Below are 18,449 nucleotides of genomic sequence, written 5' to 3'. Positions count from 1 at the left end.
CAAAAACCTACTTACCTGTAATGTGATCTAGGGTAAAAAATAACTAAGGTCTTACCCAACCTTCACTCAGTCACTTAAAATCTGCTTTCAGCAAAGTTAACATAGAATGTTCAACCTTGGACTGTTTTGCTTTTATACAACTCACATTTGGAAATACAAGTCTAAAAAGAGACTTCAAATTTGCTTCAAGTCACCTAGAAGATCTAAATACGAAATATACTGTGAACACAAATAAAAACAAAATACATGTTAATGGGGGAGAGAGTGACAGCAGCAAAAATCATCATTCTGTTTCTTATGGAAAAGTGGAGCTCATGCTCAAGTCTTCTAAAGAGATTCACAGTCCTGGCATGGAACAAAACTTACGTTTTAAAATAGACTTACTTGGGAGCTAAACTATGAGGACCCAAAGGCATAAGAATGATATAATGAACTTTGGGAACTCAGGGAGAAGGATGGGAGGGGGCAAGGGATAAAAAACTACACACTGGGTACAGTGTACACTGCTTGGGTGATGGGTGCACCAAAACCTCAGAAATCACCATTAACAAACTTATCCATGTAACCAAACACCACCTACTTGCCCAGAAACCTATTGAAATAAATAAATAAAATAAAACAGACTTACTGAAGGCAAGTACAGATTCAAAACATCTCATCTGTACCATTAATGCAGAAAGCCTAATCAAGTCAAAGTTGTATTAATACAGCCAAGAAGAATCAAGGGATCAAAAAATATGCTAAATACGATAAAAGAAAAAATAAGGGGAGCCACTTGCTGGGTTAGTCCCTCTTGACTACAACCTGGTCCCAATGCAACTTCCCTGTAACCTCTCTGCCATCCCAATCCATCCAACCATACAAACAAAGATTCATGTTCCAACTCACCGTGTCCCCCAGGGGAGAAAGACGGAAGCACTGTCATGTCCTCTCCTAACACGCAGCCGTGTTGGCTTCTACTGGGACATAGACCCACCTTGTGGTTTTAAAACAAGGCCTTCCTGGACTAAGCCTTGGCCTTTCCCATTCTGCCCAGTCTCCTCAACTGGAGGGTATTGAGGGTGCAGCTCTTCACCATGATAGGCTGATGCAGATCGAACATAGTAGATGGTGGGTGCTAGAGGGTCTAAGAGCTCCAATGGCCATTCATTTTGGCAAAGACCATACTTTTTTTTGATAGCTGACCCACAAATCTCTACTGTTCTTTGGCTTACATTGGTAGAATCCAAGGCAAATTTTAAATGTGAAAACATCATTGCAGAGTAGTCTAAAGAAAGTTTATGCTGCAATACAAATTCAGGAAGGTAGGAAAGCTAGAGTTAACCTAAAGGTTTCCTTGGGTGATGCTTTAAATGTTTACTAATGAAAAGTCTAGGAAATAGGGATTACCTTTTACCATTAATCAGAGCTCTAACTTAGATCACATTACAATTAAACTGCCAGCTAGTGAGATAAAAACACAACCAGGCAGGGGAAATGAGATACTTGCCTCTTTGTATAGGCTGCTCCTCCTGAAGCAGCACTCTCCTCCTTCTGAGATGAGCCGTATGTGGAGCCAGTGGATGGTGGACTCTTACCCACAGGGCTCTTTTTGGATGGACTCAGGGACCCAGAACCATGGTCGAACTGACCTTGGTGTGTCCCAGACTGATACCCAGCACCACTCGGCAGAGCTGAGCCCATCTGGGATGTGCTGGAAAGTGGAGGACTAGGTTTTGGCACGGGGCTAGGACGGGGTGACCGCCGCCTCACCACCACAGACTGGAGGGGGCTTTTGAGAGCTGGGCTTCGCTCCCGAGGACTCAGCTCAGAAACTGCTGAGGCCCGTGATGCAGAACCAGTGCCGTAGGTGGCATCTGGCCACGGCTTCGAGCTCTCAGATGCTTTTGTATCTTGAGAGGTGCCTCCAGAGAATGTCTGCTCCTTGGCCTCATCTCCCTGGTTATCCCCGGCAGCCTGAGATGGCCGGCTATCCTTGGAAGAGGACTTTTTCTCCTTTGCAGACTTGCGCTTAGAAGATTCAACTCGGCTATGGTTGGAGGAAGAACGGGAGGATGAGGAGCGCCTTGACCGGTCAGAAGACGACTTATCAGAGTTTCTAGAATGGCTCCTGGACCTTGGTGAAGGGGACCTTCTCTTTGGGGACCGGGATCTTGAACGGCCTCGACGAGGACTGTATGCTTGCCGGTAATTCTGCCAATTTGAGCGGTAGTTTCCATAGCCTCCTCGGTTATATTGCCCCCATGGATAAAAGCCTCTGTTGCGCCCACGGAAATAATAGGGCCTTCTATAGCCTCTGTTGTGACCTCGGAAATCCCGATTCTGATATACTCTTGGGTGGTTTCTTTCTCTGTTATGAGCTGGAGAATATGATCTGGAACGAGACCTAGAACTGGAATGGAAAGGAAAGAGACAAATGTTTGAATTTTTGACACAAGCATTTTTATTCAAGAAAAATCTGTTCTGAAATCCCTGCCCTTATGTGTCATTCACTTTCAGTTTTGTTTTCAAAGCAAGGGCACAAATATTTAATCCCACTACGTATGGCCCTTACTAAGTACAAAAACATGGATAAGAATCATTTGAACAAGTGATGAAACACAGGTCACTTCATTCATATTGCAGCCCATTTAAAATGGAGGTGTACTTCTACAGTGACTGCGAAACTATCAACATTTTCTTAAGGTAGTAAACTACACAAAGACCATTTTAATATACCATAATAATAGCTTACAGTTTCACAGGCATGGGGATTTTAACAGGGCTCCAGGTCATTGGAAATGAGAGAAAAACTGCAAGCTGTGGTACCTAGACAGGTACTCTGACCCCTACCTACACTGTGGTAACACTCCACACTCTATCCTAGTCAGCTCTCTCCCCCTTGTGCGGGATGAACTTCTTAGATACCACTAAGGCTTGGGATCGTAAAAGTATAGTTACAACAGGTATACACCAAAGAAAACTTGGATAATGCATCTGCTCAAAGCTTAAAAGAACTTACTAAAATCACATAAGCAAAACATAAAATATTGCTTTTTTAAATGGAAATGGTCTGACTACTTAGGTCATATTTCTGTGGCTGAGCTACATGATCTTAACTAGGTGCCACAAGAGGGCACTATCTGACCATAAAGTACCCAAGGACACATGAAGTTAGCAAAGAGTAACTAAAAAACACCCCCACCCCGGTGTGCACAGAAGGCTACTGTTGTGTTCTTCTCCATTTAACAATATATAACTCTGGTAGAGCAAGGTGAATTTCCAGAACCACCGGGACTTGATAGTAACCTAACTGTACATTCCTGAGTGTCAGGCTTATCAATGATGAGAAACTCTGTTTCCATCAAAAAGCCAAAAATTACGTATGTTGGTATAAAAATCCACTGGGGTTCTTGGATCCACTTTTCCTATCTACTATGATATAGATCATTAACATTAACCACTACTCCTAAGCAGCTGGCTACAAATAAGTAAAATTTACTAGAAAACTTTCAAATAATATTTTCTTTACATATAGAATAAAAACTCTTCAGTTAATCAGCAGGCTTTCTCATATCTGACTGGGAACAGATGCATTTTTGTTCTTCCAAATAACTCCATTTAGCAAATATACCAGTTTTTTTTCAGGATTTAACAACTAAACAAAACAGTATTTTTAAGAAGAAAGTACAATTTAATCTAAAGATAAAGTGGGATTGGTTTTCCACTATTTATTGCCCACTGTACTCAGATTTTTTTATCTACACCATGAATAAGAGCAACTGGCAAAGATATATCTTACTGCTGGTTGTTACTGCAAGTAAGTACAATTAAAAAAAAACTTACCTTCTACACTTTTCATTTGAAAACAGTAACAATATAAGAAAAGAAGGGAGAGGCAGATGCAGATTATGAAAGTGAATATGACCCGATTAAAGGGCTATGCTTGAGGGAGGTGATCCACCACCAGCACTAAGGAGAGTTTAATTCATGTTCCCATCCTCACAGGCTACTGCTGCTTCTGTTACCAATTACTAGTGAGGGCCCTGGGCATACTGCATCCAAAACTCACAGTCTTTGCACAGATGCAGGAAAATGAGTCTCTGCAGATTGCAAATGAAGTTATTTAAGAGATGTCACTTAAAAGGATACAGTCTGTGAAATACAAGGAAATAATCAATTTTCTCCAATTCTGTAGAACTCAGCAGTTAGTTAATTTAAAGGCATGGTTTCTCAAACTCTCTGGATAGATACTTTCCTTGCAGGAGAGGGAAAACAAAAGAAAAAACCATGAAACAGATAAGCCAGAAATAAAAATTGAACATCCAGTGGCAAATTTATCTGTTTCTAAAAAACAGAGAAGTCAGACCACAATCAAGTATAAAAGCATACTTTCTAGTGGAGAAATTCCTCCAGGAAAGTCTCTTCTAGGTATATGATAGCATGTAAAATGTCTCTAGACCTACCCCAGCACATACTGCCTTCCTAAAATATTTTTTCCTCATTTGCCAAGTCAGTGAGCAAGTGCCAAATGATTTGCAGAACAAGGAGAAAAGAACTGCCCAGAATTCCAGCTGTCATAAATACTTCAGAGTTGGTTAACATTTTTCAACTCAATTTTGTCTCTCAGTTTTGGTTGCATAGCCTCTTGGTTTTGAACCAATTATTTAGTTTCTTCCAGTTACTAGATTACATTTTAAAAAGGTATCTTTCATAACCAAATGAGCTAAAACTGACATTTAAACTCCCTAAATCAAGATTCTGGGTACAGGGTAGGAGTTACTAAGAGTCTTGCTTGTCCCATGGCTTTAAAAGCAATTTCCTGAGGTAAATAAATTCAGGGTTTCCCTTTTCAATATTTATGCATACCTAATTTTTCAGGCTGGCTTCTCATAGACTCCATTTAATATCTACTTTGTTTTTGTTAAATGGTAAAAAACCAAAACCACTAATCCTTTGTTTAACAGACCCCTTAGAAGTACTATAGGGCTCTGGAAATCATCAAGAGTAAAAGTTTAATCACTGACTTCTGAGGTTTATTTTAAATTTCGTAATCAATTCATCTAAGACAAGGATTCTAGATACTCATCTGAAATAAACAGCAGGGGTTCCAAGTGTCAAACATGACAAATCATCTCCTTGCTAATATACTTGTGAGAAAAAGAATGAAAATGTACAGATTCCCCTCTAGCACACCAATTTAAATACACCAATATTTCCCAAACTCACATATAGAAACTTGTATCTACTGAAAGCTTCTTATCTATCCACAGAAGAAAGTTTAAACACTTTTAAAGAATGAAAAATTCAACTCACAACACACCAAGAGAGGAAAGACGCTGGAGGTTTGGCATCCTATTCCAAGACATAATTAAAATAGGGAAATCCACCTGAAGGTGTGAAAACTGACTGAATTAGGAAATATTGGCAATAAATTCAAAAGAACTGTTCTCATATTTAGTAAGATAAAGTGATGTTTTCAACAGTGATTTTTAAAAAGTTTTAAGATACATTTACTAAATAGATGCAGCTTGTTAGTAATTGGCACATTGTATACAAATTACTCCTGGTAAGTTTCTGTAGGTTTATTTTAGTGAGTTGAAGCTTCTTTTCCTTGCCATGTTGTTCATATTATTAATCCTCTCAGCTATCCTTTCTTTGCAGTGATGCAAATAAACTTTGGTTCAAGCCTTCAAAAATACTTTGGTGAAAAATAATCAGCTATAGAGATTTGAAGCAAGCAGCTCAAATAAAAATAAAATAAATGTTCTTTCTTCCAAAGTGGGTGGGAAATACTATGTGCTGGCAGAGGAAAGGAATCAGGCAATCAGCATGGCAATCAAAGCTGATCTGGATTTGTAGTTTAAAGAGACCTAGAATATCTTATAGCCCAACCCTGCACCCCCCAGTCCATTTGACACTCACAGGAAAAGTCTAACAAAAGATCTTCAAACATCCACATCGACTGATGCAATGATTATCTCAATATACAAAGTCACACCCCCTTACCTCAGCCTGCGCTTCCTTGAACGAGAGAGAGATCGGCTTCGGGACCGAGACTTCGAAAATGACCGAGAACGAGATCTTGATGCAGATCTTGAGCGAGAAGAGCGAGATCCAGACTTGGATTTGTTTGTTTTTGACATCTCTGAAGAGAGGATCACTTTTCAATTAACACCTAATGTAAGAAAATGCATTAGAACAAATGACTGAGTTCCTTTGCAAATGTGAACCTCTTAGGACATTTTAGAAACACATTTCTTTTAATCTGGGCAACTTGAGAAGACCCCGTATCTACAAAAAAAAAAAAAAAATTTTTTTTTAATTAGCCAGTCATGGTGGTGCATTCCTGTAGTCCTAGCTATTTCAGAGACTAATACAGGAGGGAGTGCAAGGTTACAGTGAGCTGTGATCACGCCACTGCACTGCAGCGCTGGAGGAAAGAGCAATACCCTGTCTCCAAAAAAAAAGACAGAAAGTGGCTGAGCACGGTGGCTCATGCCTGTAATCCCAGTGAACTGGGAGGCCAAGGTAGGAGGAGGACTGCTTGAGTCCAGGTGTTCAAGACTAGCCTGGGCAACATAGCAATATCCTGTGTCTACAAAGTAAAAAAAAAAAAAAAAAAAATTTTTTTTTTTTTTTTTTTTTTTTGAGGTGGAGTTTTGCTTTTGTTGACCAGGCTAGAGTGCAATAGCTTGATCTCGGCTCACTGCAACCTCCACCTCCTGGGTTCAAGCAATTCTCCTGCCTCAGCCTCCCAAGCAGCTGGGATTACAAGCAAGGGCCACCATGCCCGGCTCATTTTTTTGTATTTTTAGTAGAGACAGGGTTTCTCCTTGTTGGTAAGGCTGGTCTCGAACTCCCGACCTCAGGTAATCCACCGGCCTCGGCCTCCCAAAGTGCTGGAATTACAGGCATAAGCCACCGCGCCTGGCCTACAAACTAAAAATTTTTTAAATTAGCTGGATGTAGTGGTAAGGGCCTGTAGTCTTAGCTACTCCAGAGGCTAAGGTGGGAATGGCCTGAGGCCAGGATTTTGAGACCAGCCTAAGCAACACAGGAAGATTCCCCCATCTCTACAAAAAAACAACTGTTTAAATAAAATAAACTTTAAAAACAGAAAGTAACATTAAAAAAATAAAGATGAAATGACTGATTTTTAAAAACCACTTTGCTCTTTCATCAAAAGGAATTTCTTAGTAGTACAAATCCCAAACAGACCAAGCCACAGCGCAAATGGAAAACCTGACATGTAACCCTAACTGGGTAATACTGTAAGAGATCACCAAGAATGAGGGTGCTTATTAATTTTGGTGCACGCAGTCTTTTCTCAGTAAGCAAAGAAGCTTTGAGACTAAAGTCAGCTATTAATAAAAGTACTGAGATGTGAGACACGTTTCCCAGTTCCAAGAGAAGAAACCCCATGCAATTTAACTTAGTTACAGAGTATGTGGCACATCTAGTCATAAAGAACCATCAATTTGTTCCAGCTCATTATTACAAAAGAGTCAGCTGGGGGCGGTGGCTCACGCCTGTAATCCCAGCACTTTGGGAGGCTGAGGCGGGCTCATCACCTGAGGTCAGGACTTCGAGACCACTGTGGCCAGCATGGTGAAACCCCATCTCTACTAAAAATACCACAAATGAGCCGGGTGTAGTGGCGGGCGCCTGTAATCCCAGCTACTCAGGAAGCTGAGACAGGAGAATCTCTTGAACCCGGGAGGCAGAGGTTGCAGTGAGCCGAGATCACGCCATTGCACTCCAGCCTGGATGACAAGAGCAAAACTCCGTCTCAAAAAAAAAAAAAAAAAAAAGTCAACTTTCTTTCAGGGTCATTTTCCCACCAAGAAACAAATAGTCTTTTTCCTTTTTTCCCCCTCCAGGAAAGAAGAGCGCCTCTAAGTTGCCCTGAGAAGTTAACGCCTGGTCTACAAGGTATACTTCTCCTTTACACTCTCTTAGCGCCTTGGACATCTTCCCAGCAGTAAAAACTTTAAGTGCTAAAGTACATGTCTATCAAAGACAGTAAGAGTGAGGAATCTATCAAAGATCACAAAGCTAGTTAATAGCCAAACCAGGCCCAAACTCCAGGGCCTATTCTATCACACTTCGCTGCCTAGCAAGATTCTGCCAAGTAATGCTGCCTCTTGTCTGTGAAGGGAAAATAATAATCAAATATTTCTCCCCTCCTACCCCTCAGAATTTGAAGATCTCAGCTCAAAAGCTATCTCCTCAGAGGTTCGCCCTGACCACCCAATCAAAAATAGCCACCATTCTCTAGGTCCAGTACATATCTTATTTGTTTCTTCAGAGCAAAACTCAGTATGTGAAACTATCTTGTTTACTTGTTATTTTGTCTTTAATTAGAATGTAAGCTCTATACCAACAGAAACCTCATCTTTCTTTATTTAGTGCTGTATACCCAACGCCCAGAATAGCAAATACTTAACCAGTGTTTTTATTAATTCATTTTATCCTTGAGGAGGGCATTTTTAATCCCGTTTTACAGATAAGAATTTTGAGGCATAGAGAAGGTAATTAACTTGCCCAAGGTCATACTGCCAAAATCCAAACCACGATCAACTCGCTCATTCATTAATTCATTCAGACGGAGTCTCCCTATGTTGCCCAGGCTGGTCTCAAACTTCTAAGATCAATGGATGCTCCTGCCCTGACCTCCCAAAGTGCTGGGATTACATTCGTGAGCCACCCCGCCCAGCCTCACCGTTGGCACATTTAACCACTACGTTATATTGCCTGTCTAGAGCAGTGTCTGGCATACAAGGGGTACTAACGAACTTGTGGAACCAATGAATGCCAAGTGTCCACCCTTACCAAGTTTACAATCTGATAAAGGTGACAAGATATAGATAAACCAAAAGGTAGTATTTATTTTTGTTATATCCAAATAAAATACTTGAATTTCAAGAACTTTCCGAAAGACAAAAAATGCCTGTAGCTCCAGCTTACAGCGGAAACAACCAAAATCTTAGAGACATAATTTAGAGGAAAACTGAGAAACTAATAGGAAGTCAGAGACAAAAGGTGATGAGTAAAAGACCGCTAGATGAGGATGCCAAGAACCCACAGTTTTAATCCTGCCAAAACGATCACACTGTTGCAAGCTCTAGCAAGGTCAAAGATATTTCAATTTGGAGCTATTTTTGGCAGTAGTGTCACTATATGAAGTCAGAATAAAGGAGTAAGTTGTTCAGGAGTGGGGGAGGTGTAAACAAACAATTTACAAAGAGAATATTAAAAATAAAAATACATTTTGTTTTTTTGGTTGGTCTTAAGCATTATTTTGGGGTTCTCTGGGTTCACTCTTGCCAAATGGAGACCTTTATTTCTGTCACAAGTTCAGGGATATCTATCTATGTCTGCCTAGTAACAGACTGTCTAACGTTCTATTTTAACTTGGGTCAGAAATAAAAATCCATCTAGAAGACTTACACAACAGGTGGATATTATCAGACTTTAAAAGAATAAAAAAGGGCAACAAGTTAGTGGAAAAGGAAACACTCATTTCAACACTGAGAAACTAGAAAACTAAGAAGCTAATTTTCATTAAGATGAAGAAAAGCTGCCATATAAATACAAACAGAGCCAAACTTAACACTTCTGCACATATTAAGCTTACTAGAATTGACAAGTGCACTCAAGAGCTGCATTACTGTGACGCCCCCCGACTCCCATTCCCGGAGCTTCCTCTTTAATGTGAATTGAAACTAATTATTTTATTTATGTATTTATTTTATTTTATCTTTTTTTATTTATTTTTTTTGAGACAGAGTTTCGCTCTTGTTGCTCAGGCTAGAGCACAATGGCATGGTTTCAGCTCACTGCAACCTCTGCCACCGGGGTTCAAGTGATTCTCCTGCCTCAGCTTCCCAAGTAGCTGGAATTACAGGTGCCCACCACCATGCCTGGCTAATTTTTTTGTACTTTCAGTAGAGACAGGGTTTCACTGTGTTAGCCAGGATGGTCTCGATCTCCTGACCTCATGATCCGCCTGCCTCGGCCTCCCAAAGTGCTGGGATTACAGGTGTCAGCCACCGTGCCCGGCCAAAAAAGACTATTCTTTCCCCACTGAATTGTCCTGGCACCACTGTCAAAAACCAATTAATTGGCCAGGCGCAGTGGCTCATGCCTGTAATCCCAGCACTTTGGGAGGCCGAGGCGGGTGGATCACGAGGTCAAGAAATTGAGACCAGCCTGGCCAACATGGTGAAACCCCGTCTCTACTAAAAATACAAAAATCAGCTGGGCATGATGGCGCGTGCCTGTAATCCCAGCTACTCAGGAGTCTGAGGCAGGAGAATCACTTGAACCCAGGAGGTGGAGGTTGCAGTGAGACGAGATCACGCCATTGCACTCCAGCCTGGGTGACAAGAGCAAAACTCCATCTCAAAAAAAAAAAAAGTCCAATTAATCATAAATGAAAGGATTCATTTCTGGACTCTCAATTTTACTCTACTGACCTGTCTGTCTCTCCTTATGTCAATACCACAGTCTTAATTAGTGTAGCTATAGTACATTTTTAAATCAAAAAATGTGACTCCTCCAACTTTTCTCTTTTTCAAAATAGTTTTGGCTATTCTAGGTACACGTCCATATGAATTTTAGAATCAGCATGCCAATTTCTGCAAAAAGACCATCTGGGATTTTGACAGAGTATGTGCTGAATCTGTAGATCAATTTGGAGAATATGGCCATCTTAACAATAGTAAGTCTTCCAAATCCATGAACATGAAATGTCTTTCCACAATGTTTCACAGTTTTCTGAATATAAGTTTTACACTGGCCTTTGTTAAATATATTCCTAAATATATTATTTTGTTGCTATTGCAAATGAAATTACTTACAATTTTCACTTGTTAACAATTTCATTTTATTGTTCATTGCTACTGTACAGAAATACAGCTCATTTTGTGTGTGTGTGTATATACACACACACACACAGTCTTTTTTTTTTTTTTTTTTTTTTGAGGTGGAGTCTTGCTCTGTTGCTCAGGCTGGAGTGCAGTGGAGTGATCTTGGCTCACTGCAGCCTCCACCTCCTGGGTTCAAGCAATTCTCCTGCCTCAGCCTCCCCAGTAGCTGGGATAATAGGCATGTGCCACCATGCCCAGCTAATTTTTTTGTGTTTTTAATAGAGATGGGGTTTCACCATGTTGGCCAGGCTGGTCTCAAACTCCTGACCTCAAACGATCTGCCACCTCGGCCTCCCAAAGTGCTGGGATTACAAGTGTGAGCCACCATGCCTGGCCTCATTTTTGTATATTGATCTTGTACCTGCAACCTTGCTAAATTCATTTATTAGCTCTAATTGGTTTTTAGTAGAATCCTTAGGTTTTTCTATTTAAGGTTATACCATCTGCAAAAAGAGATGATTTTACTTCTTTACTAATTTAGATGCCTTGTGTTTCATTTTCTTGCCTAATTGCCCTGGCTGGAACATCTAGTACACAATGGTAAATAAAATGTTGAGAGTGGACAGCCTTGTCTTGGTCTTGTTCCTCATCTTAAGGAGAACGCGTTGAGTCTTGCACCTTTAAGCATGATGTTAGCTGTAAATTTTTCATAAATGCCCTTTATCGTATTGAGGCAATTCCCTTCTACTTTGTTGACTCCTTTTTTTTTTTTTTGAGACGGAGTCTCGCTCTGTCGCCCAGGCTGGAGTGCAGTGGCGCGATCTCGGCTCACTGCAAGCTCCGCCTCCCGGGTTCACGCCATTCTCCTGCCTCAGCCTCTCCGAGTAGCTGGGACTACAGGCGCCCGCCACCACGCCCGGCTAATTTTTTTTGTATTTTTAGTAGAGACGGGGTTTCACCGTGGTCTCGATCTCCTGACCTTGTGATTCGCCCGCCTCGGCCTCCCAAAGTGCTGGGATTACAAGCGTGAGCCACTGCGCCCAGCCTGTTGACTATTTTTATAATGAGAAGGTGCTGGACTTTATTGAGATGTGTCTACTGAGATTTTCTTAAAAGAATGGGAAAAGTTCCTGAGAACTGACTCCATGTGAGCCTGCGCTTCTTATCCCTCAACCAGGCCTCAGGACGAAGTCTCTAATCTGCTGAGAAGACAGCATGCTTTTCCAGATTAGATAATGCTACATTTGATGACTATTAGGTAACACAAAAGAGTTAACTAAACAAATTTAACAATTCAGGATACCAAACCCAGGAGGCTACAAAATCAACCAGAGACCACATCTGATTTGTTCTCCATTTCATCTTCAGTGCTTTGCGTTTAGCCACAGAGTGGACACTTTGTACTTGCTAAATGAATAAACACTCTTTCACACTTCCTTTTCAATCTCCATTCTCTTCACCACATAAGAAGGAACAATAATTTTAAAAATCAGTTTATCAAATATTAACAATACAGCCAAGGAATAAAATTATGTATGTATCACAGCTCGGCTAACCTAGAAATTGAGATGATTCTCATCCCTTCTACACCTTATTCAAAGGCACATAAGACCAAACTGATCTCGTTAGGGAGACACACTTCATTTACTAGTGCCACGTTTGAACAAAACTTCACTGTCACCAACATCCAGTCAAGAGAGCCATGCTTTCAACAGTCACTAAAGGGAAGAAGGAGGAAATGCTTGGTGAACAAGCCATCAACTGATAGAGATAAGACAGACAAAAATACCAAGAAAGAAATACCACCACCCACAAAGCATTTTAGACAAAGCAGTGGGGTGGGCCTGACTTGTGTTCTGAATGCCTCTGGATAGTTATGGGAGGAAAGCTGAGCTCAGGTGAAATATGAAACATGTTTACTATTTTACTCTTTTCTCTGGAGATCATCCTCTCCTGAGTAAAAGACACAGAAACAGAATAGAGGGCAGCTGTGATATCTCTAGAGTAACACTCTGCCAAGGCTTCATACTTCACCCCATCCCTGAAGAAATCAAATCAGAGACCCCTTCATGACATGTACTCTGCTATTAAGTGGCTCTCAAGTTATTAAGTAAGGCAAATCAGTAAATACTAATTCCAATTCTAAGGTCTTAAATTTACAGAAAAGAATATCCACACGTGCATAGGGTACTCTCCTGAAAAGTGGGGGTGATGTCCCTCTGGGGAGAATGGTCATTTAACTGTTTAAAACATTTAAAGATACAGGCTGGGCGTGGTGACTCAAACCTGTAATCCCAGCACTTTGGGAGGCTAAGGAAGGAGGCTTGCTTTTCAGTCCAGAAGTTCAAGGCCAGCCTGGACAACATGGCAAGACCCTGTCTCTACAAAAAAATAAAAAAATTATCCAGGGCCAGGCACAGTGGCTCACGCCTGTAACCCCAGCACTTTGTGAGGCCAAAGGGGGTGAATTACTTGAGGTCAGGAGTTCCAGACCAGCCTGGCCAACACGGTAAAACCCCATCTCTATTAAAAATACAAAAATTAGGCCGGGCGCAGTGGCTCACGCCTGTAATCCCAGCATTTTGGGAGGCCGAGGCGGGCTGATCACCTGAGGTCGGGAGTTCAAGACCAGCCTGACCAACATGGAGAAACCCCTTCTCCACTAAAAATACAAAAATTAGCCGGGTGTGGTGGTATGCGCCTGTGATCCCAACTACTAAGGAGGCTGAGGCAGGAGAATTGCTTGAACTCGGGAGGTGGAGATTGCAGTGAGCCGAGACTGCACTGCACTCCAGCCTGCGCGACAGAGAGACTCCATCTCACAAAAAAAAAAAAAAAAAAAGACAAGAAAAAGCCTGGGCACAGTGGCTCATGCCTGTAATCCCAGCACTTTGGGAGGCCAAGGTAGGCAGATCACGAGGTCAGGAGTTCGAGACCAGCCTGACCAACATGGTGAAACCCCGTCTCCACTAAAAATACAAAAATTAGCCAGGTATGTTGGCGCGCGCCTGTAATCCCAGCTACTCAGGAAGCTGAGGCAGAAGAATCGCTTGAACCCAGGAGGCGGAGTTTGCAGTGAGCAGAGATCGCACCGCTGCACTCCAGCCTGGGCAACAGAATGAGACTCCATCTTGGGGGAGGGGGGGGAAAAGTTTGCCTGTGTTATAAAAACAAAATTATCCTGGAACTTGGTACTGAAATTCTTAAAACTTTAAATATTGAATTCTGTGGAATTTGGTAGAACTTACTTTAAAAATATGAAATCTGTAGTTACAGATGTACATATAAGACATATCTATATAAGGACATACAGCAAACTGTTATCAGTGGTTATTTCTGCAGAGCAGAAAGAAGCTAACAGGAAGGGAATAGAAAAAGGAGGAATATGAGACAGGAAGAAAGGGCAGGAGCACTTGCTTCTTTAATTTTTTTAGGCAGAGATTTCTCCCCCATTATTCTAAAAAAAAAAGTTCACATTCCATGAGTTGTATACATTATTTTATTTTTAATATGAAATCAAACATCTACCTGCTTTTTTCTGATATTAAAAAAACCTGGCCGGGCGCGGTGGCTCACACTTGTAATCCCAGCACTCTGGGAGGCCAAGGCGGGTGGATCACGAGGTCAGGAGATCGAGACCACGGTGAAACCCCATCTCTACTAAAAATACAAAAAATTAGCCGGGCGTGGTGGCGGGCGCCTGTAGTCCCAGCTACTCAGAGAGGCTGAGGCAGGAGAATGGCGTGAACCCGGGAGGCGGTGCCATGACCAGCCTGGGGACAGAGTGAGATCCGTCTCAAAAAAAAAAAAAAAAAAAAACCTGGTGGGACTCAGCACTTTGGGAGGCCGAGGCAGGCGGATCACCTGAGGTTGGGAGTTCGAGACCAGCCTGACCAATGTGGAGAAACCTCGTCTCTACTAAAAATACAAAATTCGCTAGGCATGGTGGCGCATGCCTGTAATCCCAGCTACTCAGGAGGCTGAGGCAGGAGAATCGCTTGAACCTAGGAGGCAGAGGTTGCAGTGAGCCAAGATCGTGCCACTGCACTCCAGCATGAGCAACAAGAGCGAAACTCCGTCTCAAAATAAATAAATAAATAAAAATAACCTAAATAAATAGAACTGTACTTTTAATTATTTAGAGTCCATGTCCATTTTGGAAATCTTCTCACAGTAAAGCTACTTTGCCTTTTTATGACTTTAAAGAAGTTGAAAAGGGCCTGTCTTATAGCTGCGCGAGCAGGCGTGCATGTGTGTGTGTATGTGTGTGTGTCAGGGTCTCACTCTGTTGTTTCAGACTGGAGTGCAGTGGCTCAATTATAGCTCACTGCAGCCTCAACCTCCCTGGCTGGCTGAACCGATCCTCCCACCTCAGCCTCCTGAGCAGCTGGGACTACCGGCACGTGCCACTTACAGCTGGCTAACTTTTCGTATTTTTTGTAGAGTCAGGGTCTCGCCATGTTGCCCAAGCTGGTTTCAAACTCCTGGGCTCAAGCAATCCTCCCTCCTCAGCCTTCCAAAGTGCTGGGATTACAGGCATGAGCCAATGTGCCCAGCCTGTTCATTATAGAAGTATTGATTCAAACATACACAAAAGTAGAAAGAACAGTATAGGGAACCCAAGTGTTTCCGTCATCCAGCTTCAAACATTATCAATACTCTGCAGGCAGACTGTATTCTTGGTCAAAATCCTAACAAGTGTGGATAGATAAAGCCAGTTTCTGCAGCTCCTTTCCTGTATTTTAACCTCCTTAAAAAAGACTTTATTTAAAAAAAGAGACATGCAGCCGTGAACAGTGGCTCACACCTGTAATCCCAGCACTTTGGGAGGTTGAGGGGGTAGGACTCCTTGAGCCCAAGATTTCCAACCAGCCTGGGCAACACAGTGAGACCCTGTCTACAAAAGATTTAAAAAAATAATAAATTAGCTGGGCATGATGGTGAGCTCCTGTAGTCCCAGCTACTTGGGAGGCTGAGGTAGGAGGATGGCTTGGGCCCAGGTCCAGGCTGCAGTGAGCAATGACTGTTCCACTGCACAACAGCCTGAGTTATATGCTTTTCCACGTGTGTGCTCTGCAAATACATCTAAAAAGAGAATCAATTACAGCAAATAACATTCTGATTCCAACTCAAACACATCTAAAGTAAACTCCAAAGTACAACCTTAAACTCTCCCCCAATTACAGGACATGAAGTAGTCCAAAATGTCATTCCCAGTGGAGGCTGTTCCATCAACTTGTTTTTAGACATGAGAATACTTCATAACCACTGAGAAAAGTATCACGAGAGGGGAGGAAATACATAGTAAACTATTTTTCATTAGCAACCCCAAAAAGCTACAGCTTCTAACTCTATGGTGTCCAAAATCCACTGTAAAAAAAGTGAGCTCACTTCAACTGTTTGGCATCTGGGGAACCAGTGGAACCAGCCTGGCAAATTTCACCACCACCACCAACAAAAATCAGCAAAAACACTCCTGTGTGTCCAGAAACTGGAGGGTTAAGGGATGCCAGTAAAGTCCATGCCCTCAGGAAAAACAATACTTTGTCCTTAGCTCTTGTCAAGATAACTGCCAAGACAAAACACCCAATTCTGTGTATTGTTTTCTCCAGATTAAAAAACTAACTAGCTGGGCGCAGTGGCTCATACCTGTAATCCCAGCACTTTCAGAGGCCGAGGCAGGTACATCACCTGAGGCCAGGAGTTTGAGACCAGCCTGGCCAACATGGTGAAACCCCATCTCTACTAGAAATAGAAAAATTAGCTGGGCGTGGTGGCGGGCACCTGTAGTCCCAGCTACTTGGGAGGCTGAGGCAGGAGAATCGCTTGAACCTGGGAGGTGGAGCTTGCAATAAGCTGAGAATGCGCCACTGCACTCCAGCCTGGGTGACAGATAGAGCAAGACTCCATCTCAAAAAATAAAAAAACTCATGTTGGACACATGGATTACTTTTCTAAGTAGCCATTAAGAAGTTTCTCTCCTGGGTACAGTGGTTTGTGTCTATGGTCCCACGTACTATGGAAGCTGAGACGGGAGTATCGCTTGAGCCCAGGAGTTCAAGGCTGCAGTGAGCTACCACTGTGTCGTTGCACTCCAGCCTGGGGGACACAGCAAGATGGGTCTATCCTTAAAAACAAAACAGTTTCCCCAAAAATAACCTCTGAAGTACTTTAAAGTACAGCAATTAAGGAATGGCAAGCCTGGCACAACACTGCCAGTGTAACAAATACTGGACCAGCTCTTATCCATGGAGGTTCAATTCCAAGCCCTCCAAAATGTCCAAAATGTCAATCTCTGTTCTTCCTTTTCTAGTCTAGTATTTCTTTGGATGATAAAAAAGCACACTGAGTCATCTGTTTCTCAGAAAATTCATACTAAACTGCACAGAAAAAAAAAAATGAAGCTGCCCTTTTTTCTGTCACCTTCAATGCAAGAAAAAGGGTAAGAAAAAGGGCAATTCTTTCTTTCTTTTTTTTTTTTTTTTTTTTTTTGAGACAGAGTCTCGCACTGTTGCCCAGGCTGGAGTACAGTGGCACATGATCTCGGCTCACTACAACCTTCACCTCTTGGATTCAAGTGATTCTCCTGCCTCAGCCTCCCAAGTAGCTGGGATTACAGCTCCAAAAGCCCCCAGATGCCCTGTATTCTGTGAGTGGGTGCGGGGAATATGGGCTCCCATCTATCCAGCAGGGAGCCCATCCTACCTCTTCTTGACTTACCTCCTTTCAAGCCCTAGTATCAGTTAACAAATAACAAAAGAAGCTGCTCTGGCCTCCTGTTTGATTATTACTAATTGCTTTCTTCCCTCTTTCTTCTCCCCACAAAGTATCAATACCCCTGGAATTGGGTGGAACTGATCTCGCTGCACTTGTAGGTAAGAAGCTGAAAAACATAACCGCTGCCAAACAAGTGTTCAGGCTCCCTAAATGAGAGAAATTTACCAAAACTAAGGTTCCTATTGAATAAACCACAGACTCTTATTTGGGGCATGTGTTTTTACCTCTATTTTTTCATCAGTAAAATGATGATTTGGAACAGGTGTATTGCTGACAAAAAAACTTAAAAATTATACGCGAATAGAGTGGGACATTCCTTTTTTTTTTTTTTTTTTTTTACTACTTCAGCCATGTCCTAAAAAATGGAATTAGGTGGTAAAGAAACTTTGCTTTTAAAGGAGAATCACCCCCACCCACACATACACATACACTGTGACTCTGAAATTAACTGCAGAAGAAATTATTTAAGATTCTTATTATAGGCAGGGCGCAGTGGCTCACGCCTGTAATCCCAGCACTTTGGGAGGCCGAGGCGGGTGGATCACCTGAGGTCAGGAGTTCAAGACCAGCCTGACCAATATGATGAAACCCCCGTCTCTACTAAAAACACAAAAAAATTTAGCCAGGCGTGGTGGCATGCGAATGTAATCCCAGCTACTCGGGAGGCTGAGGCAGGAGAATTGCTTGAACCCAGGACGTGAGGCTGCAGTGAGCTGAGATCGCGCCACTGTGCTCCAGCCTGGCCAACAAGAGTAAAACTCTATCTCAAAAATAAATAAATAAATAAATAAATAAATAAATAAATAAATAAATAAATAA

At 42.0% G+C, this 18,449-nt stretch overlaps 1 protein-coding gene across 3 annotated transcripts in view; it reads right to left on the bottom strand.

Moving 5' to 3' along the window:
- Positions 1-18,449, bottom strand: part of THRAP3 (thyroid hormone receptor associated protein 3) — a 92,064-nt gene that overhangs the window by 16,566 nt on the left and 57,049 nt on the right. For all 3 annotated transcript variants that reach the window (XM_032160257.2, XM_032160256.2, XM_058443187.1), the window contains 2 exons: positions 5,989-6,157; positions 1,490-2,392 (listed from right to left, as the gene is read on the bottom strand). In XM_032160257.2, coding sequence (XP_032016148.1) covers positions 1,490-2,392; positions 5,989-6,125 — 1,040 coding nt within the window. In that variant the 5' untranslated portion in view covers positions 6,126-6,157. The remainder of the gene's footprint in view (positions 1-1,489; positions 2,393-5,988; positions 6,158-18,449) is intronic.

Source organism: Hylobates moloch, unplaced genomic scaffold (genome assembly GCF_009828535.3).
Source record: "Hylobates moloch isolate HMO894 unplaced genomic scaffold, HMol_V3 SCAFFOLD_8, whole genome shotgun sequence".
Taxonomy (NCBI): domain Eukaryota; kingdom Metazoa; phylum Chordata; class Mammalia; order Primates; family Hylobatidae; genus Hylobates; species Hylobates moloch.
The sequence above is the reverse complement of the archived record's forward strand: the minus strand, read 5'-3'. Positions and strand labels throughout refer to the sequence as shown.